This window comes from Elgaria multicarinata, chromosome 4 (genome assembly GCF_023053635.1).
Source record: "Elgaria multicarinata webbii isolate HBS135686 ecotype San Diego chromosome 4, rElgMul1.1.pri, whole genome shotgun sequence".
Classification (NCBI taxonomy): Eukaryota; Metazoa; Chordata; class Lepidosauria; order Squamata; family Anguidae; genus Elgaria; species Elgaria multicarinata.
Window position 1 is genome coordinate 91,782,660 of NC_086174.1, and position 19,642 is coordinate 91,802,301.

Sequence of the window (19,642 nt, forward strand, 5' to 3'; positions counted from 1 at the left end):
TTGGGTCTATTTAACAGTACAATCCTACACACACCTACTCAGATTTAAGTCTCACTATGTCCAATGGGACCTTGTTCTCCCAGATCAGGGTAGGATTACAACTTCAATCAACAGAGTAAGCTACAGGATCACACACTTCTTCTATGCACATTTCTTGTGGTACATGGGCACTTATGCACCCCACCTCCCCCAGTGCAATGCATGAGATGTGTTACGTTTCACATACTGCAGAACTGTGAAGATTTGCAAATATATATTTACTTTGCTTATTCCAGTGGTAGTGCCCCTCCAAAAAGGGAAATGTGCTTACGTTTCATTACATCTAAAGCCAACCTACTCAACAGCAGCGGAGATCTTTGGATGTCTTTAAGCTGCTTAATGAAGCATGGTCTGTTTGAAACCTGTGTTTGCATTTCGACTAAATTTTATTTCTGTGGAGAGTATTCTTTGATCAAGTGTAAAATGTGTGTGCAATTAATCACTGTCATCAGACGAAATGTACATTGGTATTTAAATGTTTCCTCCTGTGTAATTCCATAGTTTCATAGCTGTCTTATCTGCTTAAATATATTAAAATGTAGTACCAAAAATGTAAGAGCAGGCAAAGCAATTCTAACCATCTGAAAAGAGTTAAGATTGTGGGGAATATCGCAATCTTGTCTGCAAGTTCCAGGAAGGGGACAGCGTTGTTCATGGCAATTTTGACCACAGCTCGCCTTAGGATCTCTATAGCCTGGAATGTGGTTTCCTGTGATTTCTTACTTCTGCTCCTCCTCCTCCTCCACCACCACCACCACCACCACCACCACCACCACTTCTCTCTCTCTCTCTCTCTCTCTCTCTCTCTCTCTCTCTCTCTCTCTCTCTCTCTGACCTCCACTGAATTTCTGGGAGCACATGTGTTTGCTCTCTCACTCTGGCTGGTTTGATGGAACACAATACTGTGACTCAAGGCTGAATGTGTGTGTACACACACACACACACACACACACACACACACACACTTCCCTCCACATAGAAAACTAGCATCAGGGCAAAAGATTGTCTAACCTAGTCTTCTCCCCAATATGTTAGTTTTTATTTATTTTATGGGTGGGCATTGAAGCGCTTCAGCTGCCGGCCCCCAAAGTTGCCTGCAATAGCCTAACAACTGGTTCTATTACCTCTGTGTGACTAGGGCCAGCATCAAGGGTGGGCCTGATTAAGTAGCTGCTGAGGGCTCACACCGAAGCAGGGTCCCACTGACAAGAGCCCCCTGGACTTGCTCCTCCCCTCCACCACTGCAACCTGCTTATCCACCCGCCTCTTGCTGTGGCCCAGACAATGGTGGCAGTGGGAAGGAAGAGCCGGAGGTGCCACTGCCTCCTTGCACGCTGGCTCTCTGCCTGTCAAGCAAGCAAGTGGTAACAATGAGGAGAAAGTTGTTGAGGAGCAACATCAGTTGACGACTGCGGTGGTGAGTAGGCTCATTGAGAGATGAGAGTTCATTGAGGGGCCCTTGCTCAAGGCCCCTCAAAAACATGGAGCCGGCACTGCTGGTGACTTCAGGCAGAGAGACCCCCCCATTCCAGCCCTGCCATCCAGCCTTTTCCCTCCTCCCCCACATAGACACTCAATGCTGAAATCCCATAGGTAGGGAGATTTTTCTCCCAAGGAAAGATTTCACAATTTCTACAAACGACGAATGGATGGGGGAAGAGGGAATATCCAAGACAGACTTTGACAATGAGCAATCTTATCTGTAGAGTGCGGAATTACAAACGACAGGAATTCAAATTAATATTATTTCAAAAGCTTTGCCTTCTCATGTCTTCAGAAAGAAAGGCATTATCAGCACCCCCTGTTTCTATCTCCACTTTACCACTGTTCAAGGCAGTCTTCAGGGTGTGCATTCACAAATAATTAAGCTGCAGGGATTTCTGTAGCTCCAGCTGGCTGGTATTCAATGATTCTCCATCGACTGCCGGGCATTCTTCTCATCTTCCTTGCACTTGGACAGAAAAAGTCCCCCCGCTGCGGTGCAGAGAGTGAGCCCCTCCCTGCCAAGTCTTTGTGTTTCTTAAAATATTATATGGTGAAAACACCAAGAAACTTTCTTTAACTGTCTGATATTTCTACTGTACATTTTAATGTTTCATGTTTCATAAGGAAATCTGGAGAATAAAGCAGAAGGCCTTTGTAGCTGTGATGAAATCTCCCAAAATGTCTTGAAACTGTACATTTGCGGAAGTGTGTGTGTGTCATTAAAAGATCCTATTTCAAGGTTTTGTTTAGCAAACAGAAGTAATCAAATGCACATTGCTCCAGTTTGCCATTGAAATGCCAGAGCTAGGCTGTAAGCCTCTTAAATTGCCTTCCCAAAAACGAGGAATCCATTTCAATCATCATGATGTGTAGAGAACTGAGGTCTTGAAGTACGCATCAGCACATATGAAATCTGCATTTAATATGTTTGACTGCATTCTCCCCACCTTCCCCCATTTCAGGAGAATGAAGTTAAATGTTGACAAAGGGAAATGAGATCATCTGGATGAAGGGAGAAAGATACAATTGCATAATTTTACTGTACATTTAATATACTTTGTATGAAAAACAGCTGCTGAGTATTCCAAAGGCTTATTAAACAGCAGTGCCTTGTTCTGGAATGGATGTATTGTATAGAGGATTAGGGACCCCATCGCTCTAATCAACAACAATGCTCATGTTTTCCTGCTAATGTCAAACTTTCTGTCTTTAGGGTAAAACTTCTTTGTTTCTTAAAGTTTTGCTTTTCATTTTGGGCAAGCCTACTGAGCTTACATTACAGATCGCTTGGAGCTCCTCCTGCAAAATTCTCAGAAGGAATGAATAACAAAATTCCCTCTGACTTAACAGAAAAGATGGTGAGGGCCAGTGTCTGTTTCTTTTTAAACTCCATAAAGACTTATAAAAAGCAAATGTCAGGCAAAATAAGCTTTTAGAACAATAAGAATTCTGTAATCACTCAAAGTAGACCATTTCACTGTACGCGATACACAATAGCTAGTTTGTTAATACAAAACCTCATGGGACAATTCAACGTTAATATGACAAGGGATCCCTGCCATCACTGCAATGAAATCCTATGTAACATTGGTTGCTATAGTTACCAGAAACATAAAGCCACTGCAGCTGCCATAAGGACTCAGATGTATCTCAGGCTCTACTGCTTCGAAGTGGGGGGGGGGGATGTGAAGTCCACTGTGCCGCCCAATCTGAGCATTCCATTTTGCACTAACAAGCTCTGGAACCGTGCAGGCCACAGAGCAAAAGATTATCGCAGCAGGACAGGATATAAATCCACCCCCCAGCTAATTTTGTGCCTGTCAACTGGGTAAGAAGGAATGTAGAAAATAAGAACATGAGGAAAGCATTTGGAAGCCCTCGATAAGAATAATCCTTAATGATGAGGTGTGAAAGACTTCCTGGCAGACAACAATAATTTACCAAGCTAGTGGTGACTGCTAAGAAAATGAGCTTTTTCATTTTTCTCCTCCACCCCCACTTTTTTAAAAAAAGAAATATCACTGGAATTTGTGGAGAAATATAATAACTTTTTTTCTCTGTTTTTAGACATTGACATGGGAGCAAGCAAGGATGTATGTATTAGTATTGGGGGCGAATGTCCAGACAGCAATCAATTCAAGTCTAATAAACCAGGACTGTCGGATCTAAATGGTACTTGACTCTCCATCCATCCTGCAATCGATAAGACTACTAAAGCATGCCTATCGTCCTATGGAATGAGTCCAGGATACTTGCTATAGAAACAGAAAAGGCTTGTTTATTGTTGTGATCTAGATAGGTTCCTCACTGCTCTGCTATCCTAGTTTAAAACATGACTACAAATGCATAGGGGTTAGCCCACTGTCTGTTTCAGAGATTAACAAAAGAGATGCGTGAAATGAATCAGTAACACCGTTTCATTGTATACCAACTAAAAGGGATGATTATAAATGTGGTGAGTGATTTGAGAGACTATTCCTTGAATTGGAACCATAATCCAGCACCAATTGCACATCATGCATCAGATGGCTAATTCTCCATGCCACTGTGAACCTAAGGCCAGGTATGCTAGAGTCTTCAGAGTATGTTTCATGTGGCGAGACCAACCTTTACCTCTTTTCTCTACTGGTGATCTTGTCTAGTTTATTGTCATTAATATTCTTCCTTGAGATTCTAGCTCCAAACATTGTCAGGAACAGAATTCAGCATGCTGACAAAAGCATGTTTTTAGCCCTTATTGGCTACAGAGACTAGTTTGAAACCATGTGAGCCTTGTCTCATGACATCTCAGGAGCCAGAAGTGAACTGAGTCAGGTGGAGGTTTAATGCTCTAATCCAGAGGTGTATTTTTTCCTTCTACAATTCCCATGATCCCTTACAATTGGCTAAGCTGGCTAGGGCTAAATGGGAATCACAGAATCATAGAATAATACAGTTGGAAGGGCTTACAAGCTCAATGCAGGAATCCACCCTAAAGCATACCTGACAGATGGTTGTCCAGCTGCCTCTTGAATGCCTCTAGTGTGGGAAAGCCCATGACCTTTCTAGGTAATTGGTTCCATTGTTGAGTTGTAGGCCAAAACATCTGGAGAACCACATTTTGCCCACCCAAGGCTAGTCCCCACTCGGCCATGGAAACCCTCTGGGTGACTTTGGGTCAGTCACAGACTCTCAGCCCAACCCACCTCACAGGGTTGTTGTTGTGAGGATAAAATGAAGATGAGGAGGAGGATTATGTATGCCACCTTGGGCTCCTTGGAGGAAAAAAGGCAGGATATAAATGCAATAATAATAAATAAATATTGCAGAATTAAGCTTTTCTTGGCACAGAATTTGGATTATATTAGTACAGAATCCAGTTTCTACATAGCTCATTATAATGTTCCATGAAACAAGGATTTTTTAATAAATAAATAAAGGAGCAGAGAGCAGAGGCAAACAATGTGCATCATGCCAGAACAAAGTACATGGCATACATCATACATTTAGATAACTCAAAGTTGGCTCAAAGAAGAAAAGGAAAGGGAAAGGAAAAAGGAAGAGTTCCTATGCTACAGAGAGAAAGACAAAATCCCAGGCTCACCAATCGGGGGAAATTTCTTTCCAACCCTAATATGGCAATCAGATAGGGTGTTTCCATAGTGCAAATACCCACATTCCTAGCTGCAATCCCAACAGTATTATTCTTTGCTTCCAATTTCAAGCAGGGGTAGCTGTTAAGCACTTCATTAGACAGTAAGATGTAATGCAGAGCAGGTTAACAGCTGAATGGCGTGGCTGTTGTTGTCAGCATTTCTCACCAATGGCATGGGAGCCAGACTAGTCAGCGTGGCTGCTAACAGACGAATAAAATCAGGCCCAGCCTTCTGTCACATTTTGTCACTCAGTTTATGGTTGGTATTTAAGGATTATGAGGTGATGTTCAAGAAACCGATTACAAAATGAATTCATCCAGCACCTGCAAAAAGTGACATTTGAACAATCACACTTGCTGTTCAGTCTGCAAAGCCATTAGATGGTGGGTATGCAGAATGAACAGCAAGTGTGTTGTTCAAACATCCCTTTTTGCAGGTGGTGTCCATGCAATTGCAAAACTCTGTGGTTTTAAATATCTGTTAGAGCCAGATAGATATTTGCATCTTTCTACCACTACCACCACTCAGTTTTTATTAATATTATTTCCCTCTGACATTTTGTTCCACTGGTTCTGGCTGTGGAGGAAGCTAGGGCTGTGCACTACCTCGGGCCGAGGCCCCGAATCCGAGGCAGTTCCAGCTCAGCCCAAGGCACCCCTAAGCCAAAGCCGATTGGCTCAGAGGCGAATTGGGGCTGCTTCGGGATCTCCAAACTGGCCTCCGAGGCGAATCGGGGGGTCGGGGCACAGCCCTAGAGGAAGCAGTAAATGGGCCTCATAAAATCTAAAGAAAACGGTATGTCTCTTTGACATGGACATTCCTCCATTTGTACTATGGATGTTTGTAGCCCCATGGAAAGATCCCATATTCCCCATTTTAACAGGTAAAGCTTGTCATGCGAAATTTAAAAAAATAACCCCAAATGTTTACAAATTCCCTATTGCATGCAACTATGAACATTGCAGGACATATCCTCACCTTGCTTTTTCATCTGTTCAACTTATTGGTGTATCACTTTCCCCTTCTAGCAGACCACATCTCTGTTGCTGCTCTTATTTTTACAGTCATGGCAGAAGCATTTATCGACTTGTGGCTTTCTTGCAATGTTTTCAACAGGCTTTTGAGTACTTTGCAGGAGTTCTAGGCACAGCAGCACTATAACAACATAATACAAAAGGAAACTAAAAGGAAACAGATAAACCTAAGATTATGAGACAGCTGGTCTCAGTTAAATTATGAGGTAATGAACAAAAGCATGTACATATAAAGTCATAAAGACACTACAGTTGGCCATCTGCTAACGGGGGAAAATGTTGTTTTCTGGAAGGGCTCTTGTGAGTTTAAACACCTGCCTGAGGAGCAGAAATCCAGAAAGTGAACATTTTCCTATGGGTGCTTTTGCAAGCTAGCAAAAAGTTCACGCGCTGACTTCTTGCTTGTCATGCAGGTGTTCCAGTACAGGGACCTTGCCAGAAAAGAAAAGAAAAAAGCCTAGTCTAATCAATTCACGGCTGCCAAAAAAAATGCAAGAGAGGAATGATATATTGAAAGGTTGTCACACAGAGGAGGGACAGGATCTTTTCTCAATTATCTCAGAATGTTGGACAAGGCATATGGGCTCAAGTTACAGCTGGACATCAGGAAAAACTTCCTGACTGTTAGAGCAGTATGACAATGGAACCAATTACCTAGGGCAGGATCTACACTACTGCTTATACCATTATAATGGTTATGACAACTGTTCAGGCCCAGGACACATTACGTAAACACTTTTCATACCGTTTTTAAAGTGTTATATCCTGCTTGGTGTGGATCTGGCCTAGGGAGGTTGTGGACTCTCCCACCCTAGAGGCATTCAAGAGGCAGCTGGACAGCCATCTGTCAGGTATGCTTTGAGGTGGATTCCTGCATTGAGCAGGGGGTTGGACTCGATGGCCTTATAGGACCCTTTCAACTCTACTATTCTATGATTCATACTATGCAGCATTCATTTTTTACTTTTACTGTTTTATGAAGCTTTCCCAGACTTACAGGATAGAAATTATGTTTGGCCTTACTACACAGTCACTTGCAACACTTCAGCGGCAGAATTATCTCAGAGCCAGCCAGACACAATGAGTTGCACATGAGGATTAGGATACTATGAGTGAAGGATGTGGTAGAATGGCAATGTCAGAGCGTGTGAAGATCATAGGGAAATCATAGAGATGGGGAACATGATTGTATTCACCTATTGTTGTGTTTGTTTTAGCCTATGGTATTAGTCTTTGGTATTAGACCAGGGGTGGGCAACCTGAGGCACTCTGCATGTTTTGATCTACAATTCCTAATATCCTTCACCATTGGTAATGCTGGCCAGAGCTGATGGGAATTGTAGGCCAGAACATCAGGGCAGGATCTACACTATTCATTACACCGTTGTTTAAGTGCATTGTTGCGTCCTCCCTTGCTACGTTACAAAATGCAACTTGAGCCCAGTCAATCGAAATACCTTTTCTTCTATCGTTTTACCCCGGCACACTCTTCTTTAGAACGTTCTTCATTATGCTCATACCGGCTCTGAAGTAAACCTCCTTCTTCCGGTGACTCTGAGCTAGACCTGCCGGAATAAGCCGGCAGGGAGGCGGGGCGACGCGTAGGGACGAGGGAAGCCCTGCAGCGTCTTAAAGGGGCCACGTGCGCCCCGAAAGATAAGCGGTTTTTTTAAAAAATTAAGCCTCTGTCCCCTCTTTCACCGCCCTCCCTCCCCCTCCCCCTCGTCACGTTGTGCCAGCTCTCCCTCCCCTAGAAAAGCCCTCACTTGTCCTAATCAGGAAGCAAAGACCATGGTCACGAGACATGACTTTGAAAGACAGCATTGAATACAACAAAAGGTTGGGGCACATTTTTAGTTTTAAAATAATTTTAACAGAAAGTGGAACGGTTTTAAAAGTCAGAAGAAACGTAACAACAACAGCATCACGTGACTGCTGACGTCATCTCTGCTAACTTGTTACGTTTCATCTAGACAAGTGTAGACGGGCTCCAGGACGACTCCAAGTTGTATTGAACTATTGTTTTAGTCTTTTCTGCCCCCGCCCCCCCCAGTTCCTCGAGGCTGGTGGACTACATGAAAAAATGGTGTATGTTCATACAAAAATTAAAATACCTGATTTACTGGCAATATTCCTTTAAACTGCCACTTGACCTTTGAAATCACTGGATACCAGAAGAAACATTTTATGTGAATTGAAAAGAAGATGCCTTGAGAGCAATGGTGCAACTCAGGCTAGACCCTGGGGCCAAAGTCGAGGGCCCAGCAGCTCAAGGGCCCCCTAAATGACTACCCAGGGATCAGTAAGTGACAGGGGCTGTGGTAAATAGGCCAGGCATCAGTACATGGGCTGGTATGAGCATGCCAAGACCGCACAGCACTGATGCTGGGCACTGCAGCATCTTTTCTTTCTAAAACACATGCCCACACACTTTATAGTCAGAGAACAACGGCTGGGTACGTACATGGTTAAAAATGCTCATTTTATTATTTTTACTTTAAAAACATATTATCATTTTTATTAGAAGAAAATGGTGCTTATTCCCAAGTAAATGAGTTTCACATCAGGGCAGCAGCAGCAAACTCTGTTTTATTTTTCTGGTGGCTGTGGTGCTACGATTTAAGTGAGTTTAAAATGTGAAACTGCACATGGTCAGAGTATTTTCTCAGGGTTGGCAAATGGGTTTTTGTTTTGATTGTTTGTTCTAACATATCAGGAATGTAGAAACTTTTGGATGAGGGAGGGGGAAGGGAAGAGAAGTAATGCCCATGGCTGTCTAAAGAATGCCCCCACCCCTGCTGCTGCCCATAAGGCCATTAAGTCCAGGGTCTAAAATTACCTAGTTGTACTACTGCTTGAGAAAAAAGGGGAAGAAGACAAGTAGAGGTTTGGATATATCTTCTTCATAACATAATATTTGAAACAGTAACAATGATTGGGTATCTGCTGTAGCTATTTAGAAACTATCACCAAGTCATCTTCTCTCACAGTTCTCAACATTTAATTTATAAAAAGACACTTCCTGCATTATGTCCCAGTTCTGTCCAGTAAAATCTTTTTAGTAGTTGTACTATTTCAGCATAGTAAAATTTGAGCTAATTCCCATGTCAACTTCCCATGCCAACTTCTGATGATATACCCATCCAAGACCCCATTCACACATGCCTCTAGCAGAGTACTCAGGTGAGCAAGTTATTGTGAGCAAGTTATTCTTGCCCTCTTTCCCAGCCAGGAGCTAATTGTGCAACTCATTTTACCACCACCATTTTTTACTTCTTTTTTGCTTCACTTGGGACTATTTGATGTTCAATCCCACCCATTTCTATGGTCCTGACACTTTTATTAAGTACAGTATAACAACAAAGTTCTTGTGTTTTTTTAATGGTGTTAGAACGGCATTCTATTCTTGAACGTTCGGCCCAATTACCAATTATCTCTTTCTGTATACTGCACTTTGCACTTATCCCATAGGAAGTAGCTGTAGAGATCTGAATCTTCTCACTGATTTTCCATACACCCTTCAGTCTTGGTAATACAACAGATGTGCTACAACAGCTACATCATCATTCATAGCACTTCCTTTCCTCTTGTACTCCTGAGGCCATGGTTTGAGAACTCTTGCCAGGAAACAGATGTGTCTTTTGCCCCGAGCAATAAAAACCCATAACATGTCCAACAGGCTCAGGACAGTGGGGGAAAGCCACCCATGTTTAATGGAACTATGGAAATTGTTGAGAAGATGAGCATTGGAGAATCACGGGACGACAACAGGGTGATCAAGAGAGAAGAATGCTAGTCGAAGGCAGGCTAGGATAGATCTTGTAATGCTAGTTGAAGCCAGGCCAGGATAGATCAGATTGGCCAGATGCCAGAAGCTAACAACACAACGGATAAGAGATGTCAAGGTTAATGCATTGTCATGTGGGAAAGTGCATTCAGACAAAACTTCCAAGGGCAAATCAGAGACTAAACAAAACAACAACAACAAAACCAGAGGACGCAATCACATTTGTTTGGTTGCTGGCTGCTTGAGAAACACACAAAGTACAACTATTGAAGTCCCCTTTTGGGGGGATATTTATAGCACCCAGCTGGATCATTCCAGGTCATTAACTACAGCATCTCCCACAGAGAAGCCAAATGAAATTGTGAGAGTAACACAAACCAGTACGAAGAACAATGGGGTAGGAGAGGGAAGTTAGGAGGGAAAACATTATTTCCTAAGGGGGTCTTGGCTTAAGCTGTTGTACACATTCCACCCTCAGTTCACTTGAGGACATCCTAAGTGCTACAATTGGGGGACCTAGAATTAAATGCTATCATGTATTTTCAGCCCCTGAAAGGAACGCTCCTGCTCAGGGTTCCAGCCAGCGTGGGACGGGGTCATTGTAGCAGTATTTGGGGCTTGCAGAGGATGCCTTTCCTTCTTCCCCACTCTCCTGAAATATTCCCCCATAGTGCTATATAGTCAGTGCTATAGAGCTCAGATATTATATTGACCTAGGTCTTAGCTACTCATCTGGAGCCCATTTCATAGAGAATCCAAGCCAAAAGGAAACACCAATCTGCATGTTCCAGGAACTAACAATTCTTAGCTACGATAGCTAAATGAAACCTCCATTGTCAGAGGCAGTACCTCTGAGTACCAGAAGGTCAGAATAAACAGGGGATTGATCATTTTTATGTCTGTTTGTGACCTTCCAGAGCATCTGGCTACTAGCTGCAAGTAGAAACAAACCACTGGATTGAAAGGCAATTTTTACATAGTTTCACCTCTTTAAAATATATACCAAACTCCAATTAAAGAACGGTAATCCCAGCATCAGAAAACTAAATTTCATTGTACTACAAGTAGAGAATACGGAACGTGAATTCTAAACTTTCATGTAAGAATTAGCATTCTTGAGGGATAATAATCTATTACATACCCAAGATACCTGCCATAGCCACACAAGGAAGATTTGGGAGCCAATGCAAGAAGAATATGTGAATATGATTAATATTCCTTTACTGACTTTCAGAAAGGACCATAGGAAGCTGCCTCATATGGAGCCAGAGCATTGGTCCATGTAACCCAGTATTGCCAACACTGATTGGCAGAAGCTTTCTAGAGTTTCAGGCAAGAGATTTTCCCGCCCTACCTGGAGATGCCAGGGATCGAACCTGGGACCTTCTGCATGCAAAGTGTATGCTCTATTGCTGAGCTATCGCCCCTCCTATAGAGGAGTGTGTGTGTGTGGTCAGACTTCCATCATCTATATAGAGTTGGAGCATCCACTCTCTGTTACTTCTATTGAAGAGTGAGCACAGGACGCCTTAGGAAGAGGAAGGGGGTTTCCTCCTTGCTATTTGTAAGTTTTTTACTGAACTGTCAGAGCAAGAATGCCCTGAGGATCCATCACACCATTATCCCTCTGAACTCAGTGATACTTACTTCCAGGGAAACACAGACATACACAGAGGCTGCAGGAATTGTAGGTACACATAGATTTACTATTTCCTGATCCATCATACAACACAACTCATCAGTTAAGTCCCAGGTAAAATTTCATGACACTCTTTGCTCAGGAAGCTTCCATGGGCAAGCAAGCACCAATTTGGCTCCACTGTCAGTGGAGTGGGGAATCTGCTCTGGGTTTCTGTCAGAACCCGTCAGAACTCTAAAGGAGCTGTCCAAAGTGCTGAATACTATCCCCCAAAAAGAGTTTATCAGCCTTATAGCCCAAGTTGCTGTGGGTCCTTCAGAATTTTTATTGCATCATGTAAAGGACTTCTGAGCCTCTTGTGATGAAGCAGTGAGGACTGAAGGAGATCTAATCATGGGACTTTATGCAAGTGATGTACAGATTACACATACCTTAGATACCTGACTGGTTCTAGCTGAAACCCAAAGTAGATTCACCACCCCCATTGACGTTGGAGCCACCAGCCTCCACTGCTGAGGTGTGTTTAGCTTTAACAAAGAAGAGTATCACACACCAACTCACCATTCTCCGTGACTTGAATCTTCAGTGTACTTTTTCTCTCGATGCTTCCCAGATGTAAGGTATGAATGAAAGAGAGAAAGCTATTTTTGAGAGGGGGAAGCAGTAGCTTTAAAGGGTATGTTCTAGTTTTCCCCAAATAAAAAATCTGTGTGTAGCTTTATCTGTGCACCAGCAAGATTGGTATTATAATTTGTAATATTATTATATTTTATTGTTTTATAATTTTCTATAAACAACTTAGGATTTTTTTTAAAAAAAAAGGAAGTGGTACATAAATACTTTAAATAAATAAATAAATAATCATGAGTTCATTTCCATGGGAAAGTTTCACTGTGAGCATTTCTCCACTCTATATGAGCATCTAGATCCTTCTATGTTTTCAGTAGTTCTTATCTCATTCCTTTCACTTGCTTTGTTAGTGCTAGACCAAAAGTACACATTATTCTGAAGATGTAGCTGCTAGCTATATCTGCTAGCTACATATAGGGATTACAGATTTTGTAAAACCCATCCATCTACGTTTTGTAGATTGTTGGGTGCCTTTCATTCCATCATCCTCTCGTTGGCGGAATCGTATTTCTTCCAACTTCCCAAATTTGCACAAATTCATATTTGCACAAATTTGCAAAATTGGGCAAATTCCTTCCAAAATGCACACACCCAAAAATATGGATTTTCATGCTTTAGCCTATGGAGGAATGCATATTTTCAGGGGGTTTTTTTCATTTAATATATTTTTCTATAACTAAATTTTCATAGAATTCTGGAAAGTAAAATAAATGGTCCACAAAAGAAATGAACTGCCCCCCCCTCTTTCCCACAATAGCCCCTTCAGCCCCCTGAAAATGATATATGGAGAATCAGGAGTTTCTTCTGAATGGGGTCAGCTGTAATGTGAGTTGATGGAGAGGACCTCCAAAAATTGGACAGAGGGACTTTCTGCAATCAGAGCTCTTCCTCTTGCACAAGGGCAGATCCTGGATCCAACGCACCACCTATACTTGGAGAAGGCATTCCACAACCAGTGTGCCACTACAGAGAATGCCTGATCTTCAGTCATCATTCACCTAACCTCTGTAGGTAAGGATACCTGAAGAAACATCACCCCAGTCACTTGGAAGCAGGAGATATACTTAAGGGGAAAGAAGAGGAGCGAAAAAGATCCAGGCGGTCACTGGAATTTTAAAATGAAAAGGTAGCAACCCTGCTAGGAACCTTGGAAACTTTAGTCTACTTATGCTGATGTCATTATCTGCAACAGCCTCTAGTCGGAAAATAGAGGGTCCTTTCCAAGTAGTCTAGTTGGCAGGCTTCTATACACTAAGAGCCTTGTTTCAGGGACCTCACAAAGCATCTCTTGAAGAGGCAAACAAGTTGGTCTTTGTAAATAAAAGTTCATGCATTTGCGTAATGAAGTCACTTCCCAAAACTGTGCTGAATGATATTCCTTCTTTTTCTTTTCTTTTTTTTAATGAACAGGCATGATTATAAGAGGTGGGGCTGAAGAGCATTGGAGGAGCTAATTAAGCACACATTTTTCTGTGAATAAGAGTCTTGGGAATGATTCTCACAAACCTGGTTTCTTGCTCCAAAAAAGGCGGCTATTATTATTATTATTATTATTATTATTATTATTATTATTTCTTTATATTTAGAATGAAAAGAATCGCTTTTCCCTGTTATTCTCCTGGGTCAGATCATTAACAGAAAAGTGTGGGGGGGTGCCCATTTTCCAACACTGAAGGCACTAAAAGATGTCAGAGCTGTGCGTTTCCGAAAGCCCTATATTAAATCCTGATTGTAGAACTTGGCGGCAGAGGGTGGGGGGAGGGGAGTTTGATTTCAGTGTGTGAATGGCAAAGTTTCGAGTGGGTGGTTCTCCAGTGGGAAGGTGCAGATGATCATGAGAACTTGAAGGAAAGCCGAGCCCTGAATGCAAGCTCAGTCTGTATCCTGACAGAGTGAAGATAAGGTGGCAGCACAGCTCCTGGAATACAATCCACATTTTGACACTCTCTGTTGAAGCACTGCCCATCTGTATGTTATTCAGCCGGAGCCTCTGGGGAGAAAGAGGAGCTAGAGGCTCAGAAAGCGACTGAGAGAGAAAGCAAAGGCATTCCTTCCTTTTATAAGGATCTGCTTTAAAAACTGCCTGGAAGCAGTGCCACATCTGGAAGCTGAAACTTAAAATAACTGAGGCGCCACCAAACTGGGGGACGGGGACGAGGGGGGCACTGATTAAAGGGGGGAAAGTACTAAGGTGCTGCAGGATCACTGCTGGATGTGAGGAGAGATGGCTTTGATCTTGGCCCGGCCCCTGATTTTCCCTGTATTCTTCTTCCTGGGTTCTTTCTCCTTAAGCTGTGCTTCAACAGAGGGCAACGTTTTTCATTTTGACACTGAAGGGGGCTCAGCAGTCGGTAGCCAAGAAGACAGCCTTATCAGAGGGAAGCAACAATCTGTCTCGTTTAGAAGTTGGCCGCGTTTTCCTGAGGTATAGTAACTCTTCTGTCTGTTGACCTTTCTCCTCTATTGTATGTTTTTTTCCTTATGTTTTTTTTTTTTAATGTAATGCAATCCCCTGGATGTTTTAAAGCGGGAGTGTGGCACTTTGAGGATTACAAAGCACTGCCAGGAAGGCTAGAACATTCAGAAGGTTTTTTTCCCCTTCCTAAGCATACATCTCCTGCTGCTGCTTTGAATAGGAAGCAGTATTATTATAAATTCATATTACCTTGCCTGTGTTTCATGCAAGAACAACAAAGCAGGCCTGCCCAAAGAGCAGTTTCAAGTGGATTTTTATCAGTCCACTTTAAAAAAAAAAAGATTGTTAGTTTATTGAGATTCTAAGGCCTGTAGATTTCTAGCAAAGTTTTGAAGGGAGGAGCTTTATTGGGGGTATTAAGGGTACATGAGAGAGAGGGGAGAGAGAAGGAGATAGATAGATTGTGAGTACAAAGTCTGTATTTTGTTGCCTTTTACTGTAATGGTGCACTACGTTCGCATGTATTTAAGTACATCACATTCATTGCAGTGTGAAATCATGATACCATGATCCTCCATTGATCTATGAATGTCAGTGGCCACCTATCTTGAAAGTTACTCACCTGTCTAAGATCATACTATAGCAATGGTTTATGTACTTATGGGAAAGACATTGGTGGCCTAAGGCATTTCTGGATTCCCAGCAGACTCCTGCTTTCCCCTCAAATCAATATTGTATAAGATGTCCCTGCACAACCATCTCATCCTGCAATGCCTTAGTGTCAGTTATGAACATGGAACTCTCCCAGGGCTTCTCAGTTTCAGGTCTAGAGAAAAAGGAGCACTCTGGGTACACGTTCAGGGTTGCACACTTCATCAATGTGAATTAGGAACCCTGCACGTACAGGAGCTCCATATGAACAGACCAGTATTAAGAGTCTATGGTTTTAAATATGGGTGTGACTTCCAGGAACATTCCCACAACTTGAAAGCATAACACGGAAAGTGGCCATAAGTACTGTTGATTTCGGTGGCATTTACTTGTCTGTAATAGGATGCAGCGTTATAGTCCATGCATTAAATCTACATGAAGTCACAAGTGCAGCCTCATTGTATGTTTACATGTAAGTAACTGCCACAGAGTTCAGCAGGGCATACTTCTAAGTCAGTGTGCATAGGGCTGGGGCCTTAGAAAACAAGTTGCTGAAGAGATCCACTAAGAAACCAGAATGTTTCTGTGTTTGAAAAGAATAATGACAATGCTTTAGTGATTTAGAAAACCAGGAGTTTACTGAAGGAGATTGGATAGACAGACAGATAAATTTGTTGTCGTTAGGTGATATGCTTCTTGACATCATGGATAATTGAGGTGTGTTGGTTTTGGTTTGGCTGTAATTTACAATTCATGGGGGAAAATAAGCAAAGCATCTCCTGTGTAGGTGATACAGTGTAGGGGGCAAATTAATGCACAGAAGGTCATGGGAATTGAAGGAGTGTATGTCTTGGCAATAAACCTAGACAATGAGTAGATATTAGCATAGAAATGTGAGTAACACAGTAATTACATGGTCCAGTTATTGGAGCTAGTTACATTAACAGTGCAATCCTATACATGTCTACTCAGGAGTAAATACTATTTCAGTTCAATGGAGTTTACTCCTAAATAAGTGGGTGTAGGATTTTAGCCTTAACAGATGGCCTTTAAATGGAAGTTTCAAAGACAAGAATACCTTTGGTTTGAAGTTGAACCTTTTGTTGACCCCCATATTCAAATAAGGATGATTTTATATACACATGTGTCATTATTATTCTCCCACAGTCAGGACTTCTTACTAATATGTCCCCACATGCTGATCTGAGTACTTAGCCATGCCCAGAAAAAATACTCAAAGCTTACCCTTTTTTTTTCTTTTTCTTTTTTGAACTATGGTTACATAAACCCAAGATCCACCTGAGACAGTGTTGAACCTAAATGTTGTTAATTTGCAATGTCTAGGTGGCAGGAAAGGGAGCAGCTTGGGTACTGTCCATAAAGTGGGATGTAACTGGCCTGCTCATACATTGGTTGAAATTAAACATTAGAAAACAAGATCCCTACCTGTTGCATGGTGAATCAGATCTTTAATTTGCAAATGTGCAGTTGTCCACTGGCCAGCTCATTAAAACGAATCCATAATGCAACTGCACAATGTGAACCAAAAGAAAAACAAAACAACCAAGTGGAATGTATGGTAGCCTGGAACAGTGGGCACGACCCAATCAAAATTCTAGGGAAGAGATAAACATGTGCCTAAATCTTTCCGGCAATCAATAGAAGTGGTGCTTGTTTAGCTGTGTCAGATTATGCCCAAGGTAGGAGTGGAAAGAGCATGAGAACAGGCCATCTCAGCCCACACAAAACAAGCCAAGTCAACTTAAGGTTAATTTAGGATTTTTATCTCTGCACATTTTTACATGGGGTTAGGTTTTACCAGGAATGTTTGATTTTCTTTTAGGAAATGCAGCTTAAACCATGCAAGCACTTCTTCTGCCAGCACTTGCAAAGCTTCAAAAGTATTTTCAATATTCTAGCCTAGTTAGAGACTAAATATGGGTCAATTTAGTACACATCCACAAGAATTTCATAGCATAGCCAAGCCCTGAATTTCACAAGGAAAAAAAAGAAACAGAGGGTACAGTCCACCAAGAATTAAGCACTTCTCAGTCCCATTAACTTCTACAGGAGAGATTTAAGCACATGCTTAATTCTCCCATCAAAGCCCATGGGACTTGGTTGGATAGTTGGATCCAACTTTGGTTTGATAGTGATCATAGTTTATTCTTTCAGAAACTAAATATTTGCATCCTACAAGCTATTATAGCATGCAATGTATTCACAAAACCTTATTGCATGGACTATCCTTGAATCAATTGCAATTTATGGTAGGAAAAATCTGAGTGGGAAAATTCTGAGTGATTTCTGCAGCATGGCTTAGAAAAGATTTTTCCCTTGTGCTGACCAGGTGTGGGCTGCATAGAGGTGTATTGCATGGAGATGTAGGCATTTTCCCATGCTTTAGTTCTCCATGGCCAGTTTTACTAATGTAAGTGTTTTGATGCTGCATCTGCATTATGTGCCATCTCATGGTACTCTATGTGATAATGAGCCATCAAACTGTAGGTTGCAGCATCTTCCTAGATCCTGGATTGACTCCACTCACCCAGCCTGACCACTAAAACTTTCTGAAAAGGAAGGAGAATTAGAAGGCTTCCTGTTCTAGTTGACGTTTGCCTGAACAACATTTGGTGTGTTCTGTATCCCTTGAGTGGTCTCTGGGGCCGTAGCTAGACCTAAGGTTTATCCCGGGTTCGTCCCTGCCTGAGCGCTGGATGCCCTGTGTGGCACTTAAGGCCTTGCTGGACCTACCTGAAAGTCTGGTCGGGAGGAGGGGCGAGCCCACGCTGCAGCTAGCGCGGGCTGTCACCCCAGTCTACACGTCAATGCGACAGGGTAAAGGAAAGCCCCACCGCGTCGGCCATTTTGTTTCCTTTCTTAAAGGGGCCATGTGCGCAGGAGCGCACCAATGTTATTTTTTTTAAAAAAAAGGGTTCCCTGCTCCCCCTGCCCCCCATTTCCCCTCAACACAATCCCCCCTGCCCACTCGCGATGTCCGATCCCCCTGCTCGCCCGCCCCCCTGCCCGTGATGTCCAATCCCCCGCCCGCCCACCCCCACCTGTGATGTCCAATGCCTGCCTGCGATGTCCGATCCCCCGCCTGCCTGCCCTGCCCGCGATGTCCGATGCCCGCCCAATGTCCCCTGGGCTGCGATTCCCCCGGATCTCCCCTGGCCTCCATTTCCCACCCACCCCCATGTCCCGTAGGCCATGATTTCCGTCCCCCATGTCCCCACCATAGCCCTGATGGCTGCAGCGCTCCTGTGAAGCACTGCAGCCTGTCCGCCGTTTTTCCCAGCTACTCGGAAGTAAATGTGGTAGCCGTGAAAGTGGCAGACCTGGCTACATGCCTGTGGTCTCAGGCTCAGTCCAAGACCGCAGGAAAAACTGGGCCAGAAGCGGTGCCGGTTACCCAGGGCTCAGGGAGGGTTCACCCCTGCCTGAGCCAGGGATACCCTGTGCATCATCTGGATGCACAGGGGGGAGCCCGGGGCTCGCACTGGGCTAAAGCCCCTTCTAGCAAGGCCTTTAGATGAACAGGTTTGATCCCAGGACAATCCTGGGATAAACCTTAGGTCTAGCTACGGCATGGTTCTGTCTTCTGACTTGCGCCTCGATCCTTCTCCCTGATTTGTTTTTCAGTCTTGATATGACCTTTGACCTTGATCTCTGGCATGTTGCTTGATCCTGCCTCCTAGAATGTCCTTTGGTCCTGGCTAGCAGCCTTGTCCCTCAGCTTTTATCCTCTGGCACATCTCCAGCCTACAGATCAGTCCTGACCCCTGGTGTTTCACTGGAATCAAAAATGTAGTATCAGGAGTTAATCTTGAACTTGGCATATTAAAACTGCAGCTGGAGCTAACCAGGTCAGTAAACTCCTTCCAGACCAGGGCCAATGAGTGGTTGGCATTGTTAGACACCTACCAAGGTCAATATTCCAGCAGAGGGGGGGCCTCTGCCAACTCCTGCAGCCTGTTGGCCTGCCTTTCCTCTTCCTCACTGTCGCTTCCTCTTCTCTAAGCAAGTGAGCACTAGCAAAAGCAAGGATAAGTAGCAGTGGCCTCTACTCACTTTGACCTCCCACTCTGCACAGCTCTGTGGGTTGGGCCCAAAGCCAATTAGGATCAGCCACAGCAGTAAGGAGAAGGTGGCCCATTTCAAGGCATCTTGCCAAAGTGCCCAGCAGTCCACCAAACTGGTGGCTTACATTCATTTTTAAAATGAAAGAAATGTAACTCCATTATTTTTACATTCATCCTAATATATATGAAAAAACACAAATGTGGGTGCCTTTATTTTTATTTTTCACACTCATGTCTTTTG

The 19,642-nt window shown here is 43.1% G+C and overlaps 1 protein-coding gene across 1 annotated transcript in view; it reads left to right on the forward strand.

Moving 5' to 3' along the window:
• The first annotated feature begins 14,438 nt into the window (after window positions 1-14,438).
• The window catches only part of LAMA4 (laminin subunit alpha 4), a 102,262-nt gene continuing 97,058 nt past the window's right edge, over window positions 14,439-19,642 (forward strand). Inside the window, exon 1 of the mRNA XM_063124767.1 lies at window positions 14,439-14,674. Within this exon, the coding sequence (XP_062980837.1) occupies window positions 14,474-14,674 (201 nt within the window). The 5' untranslated portion in view covers window positions 14,439-14,473. The remainder of the gene's footprint in view (window positions 14,675-19,642) is intronic.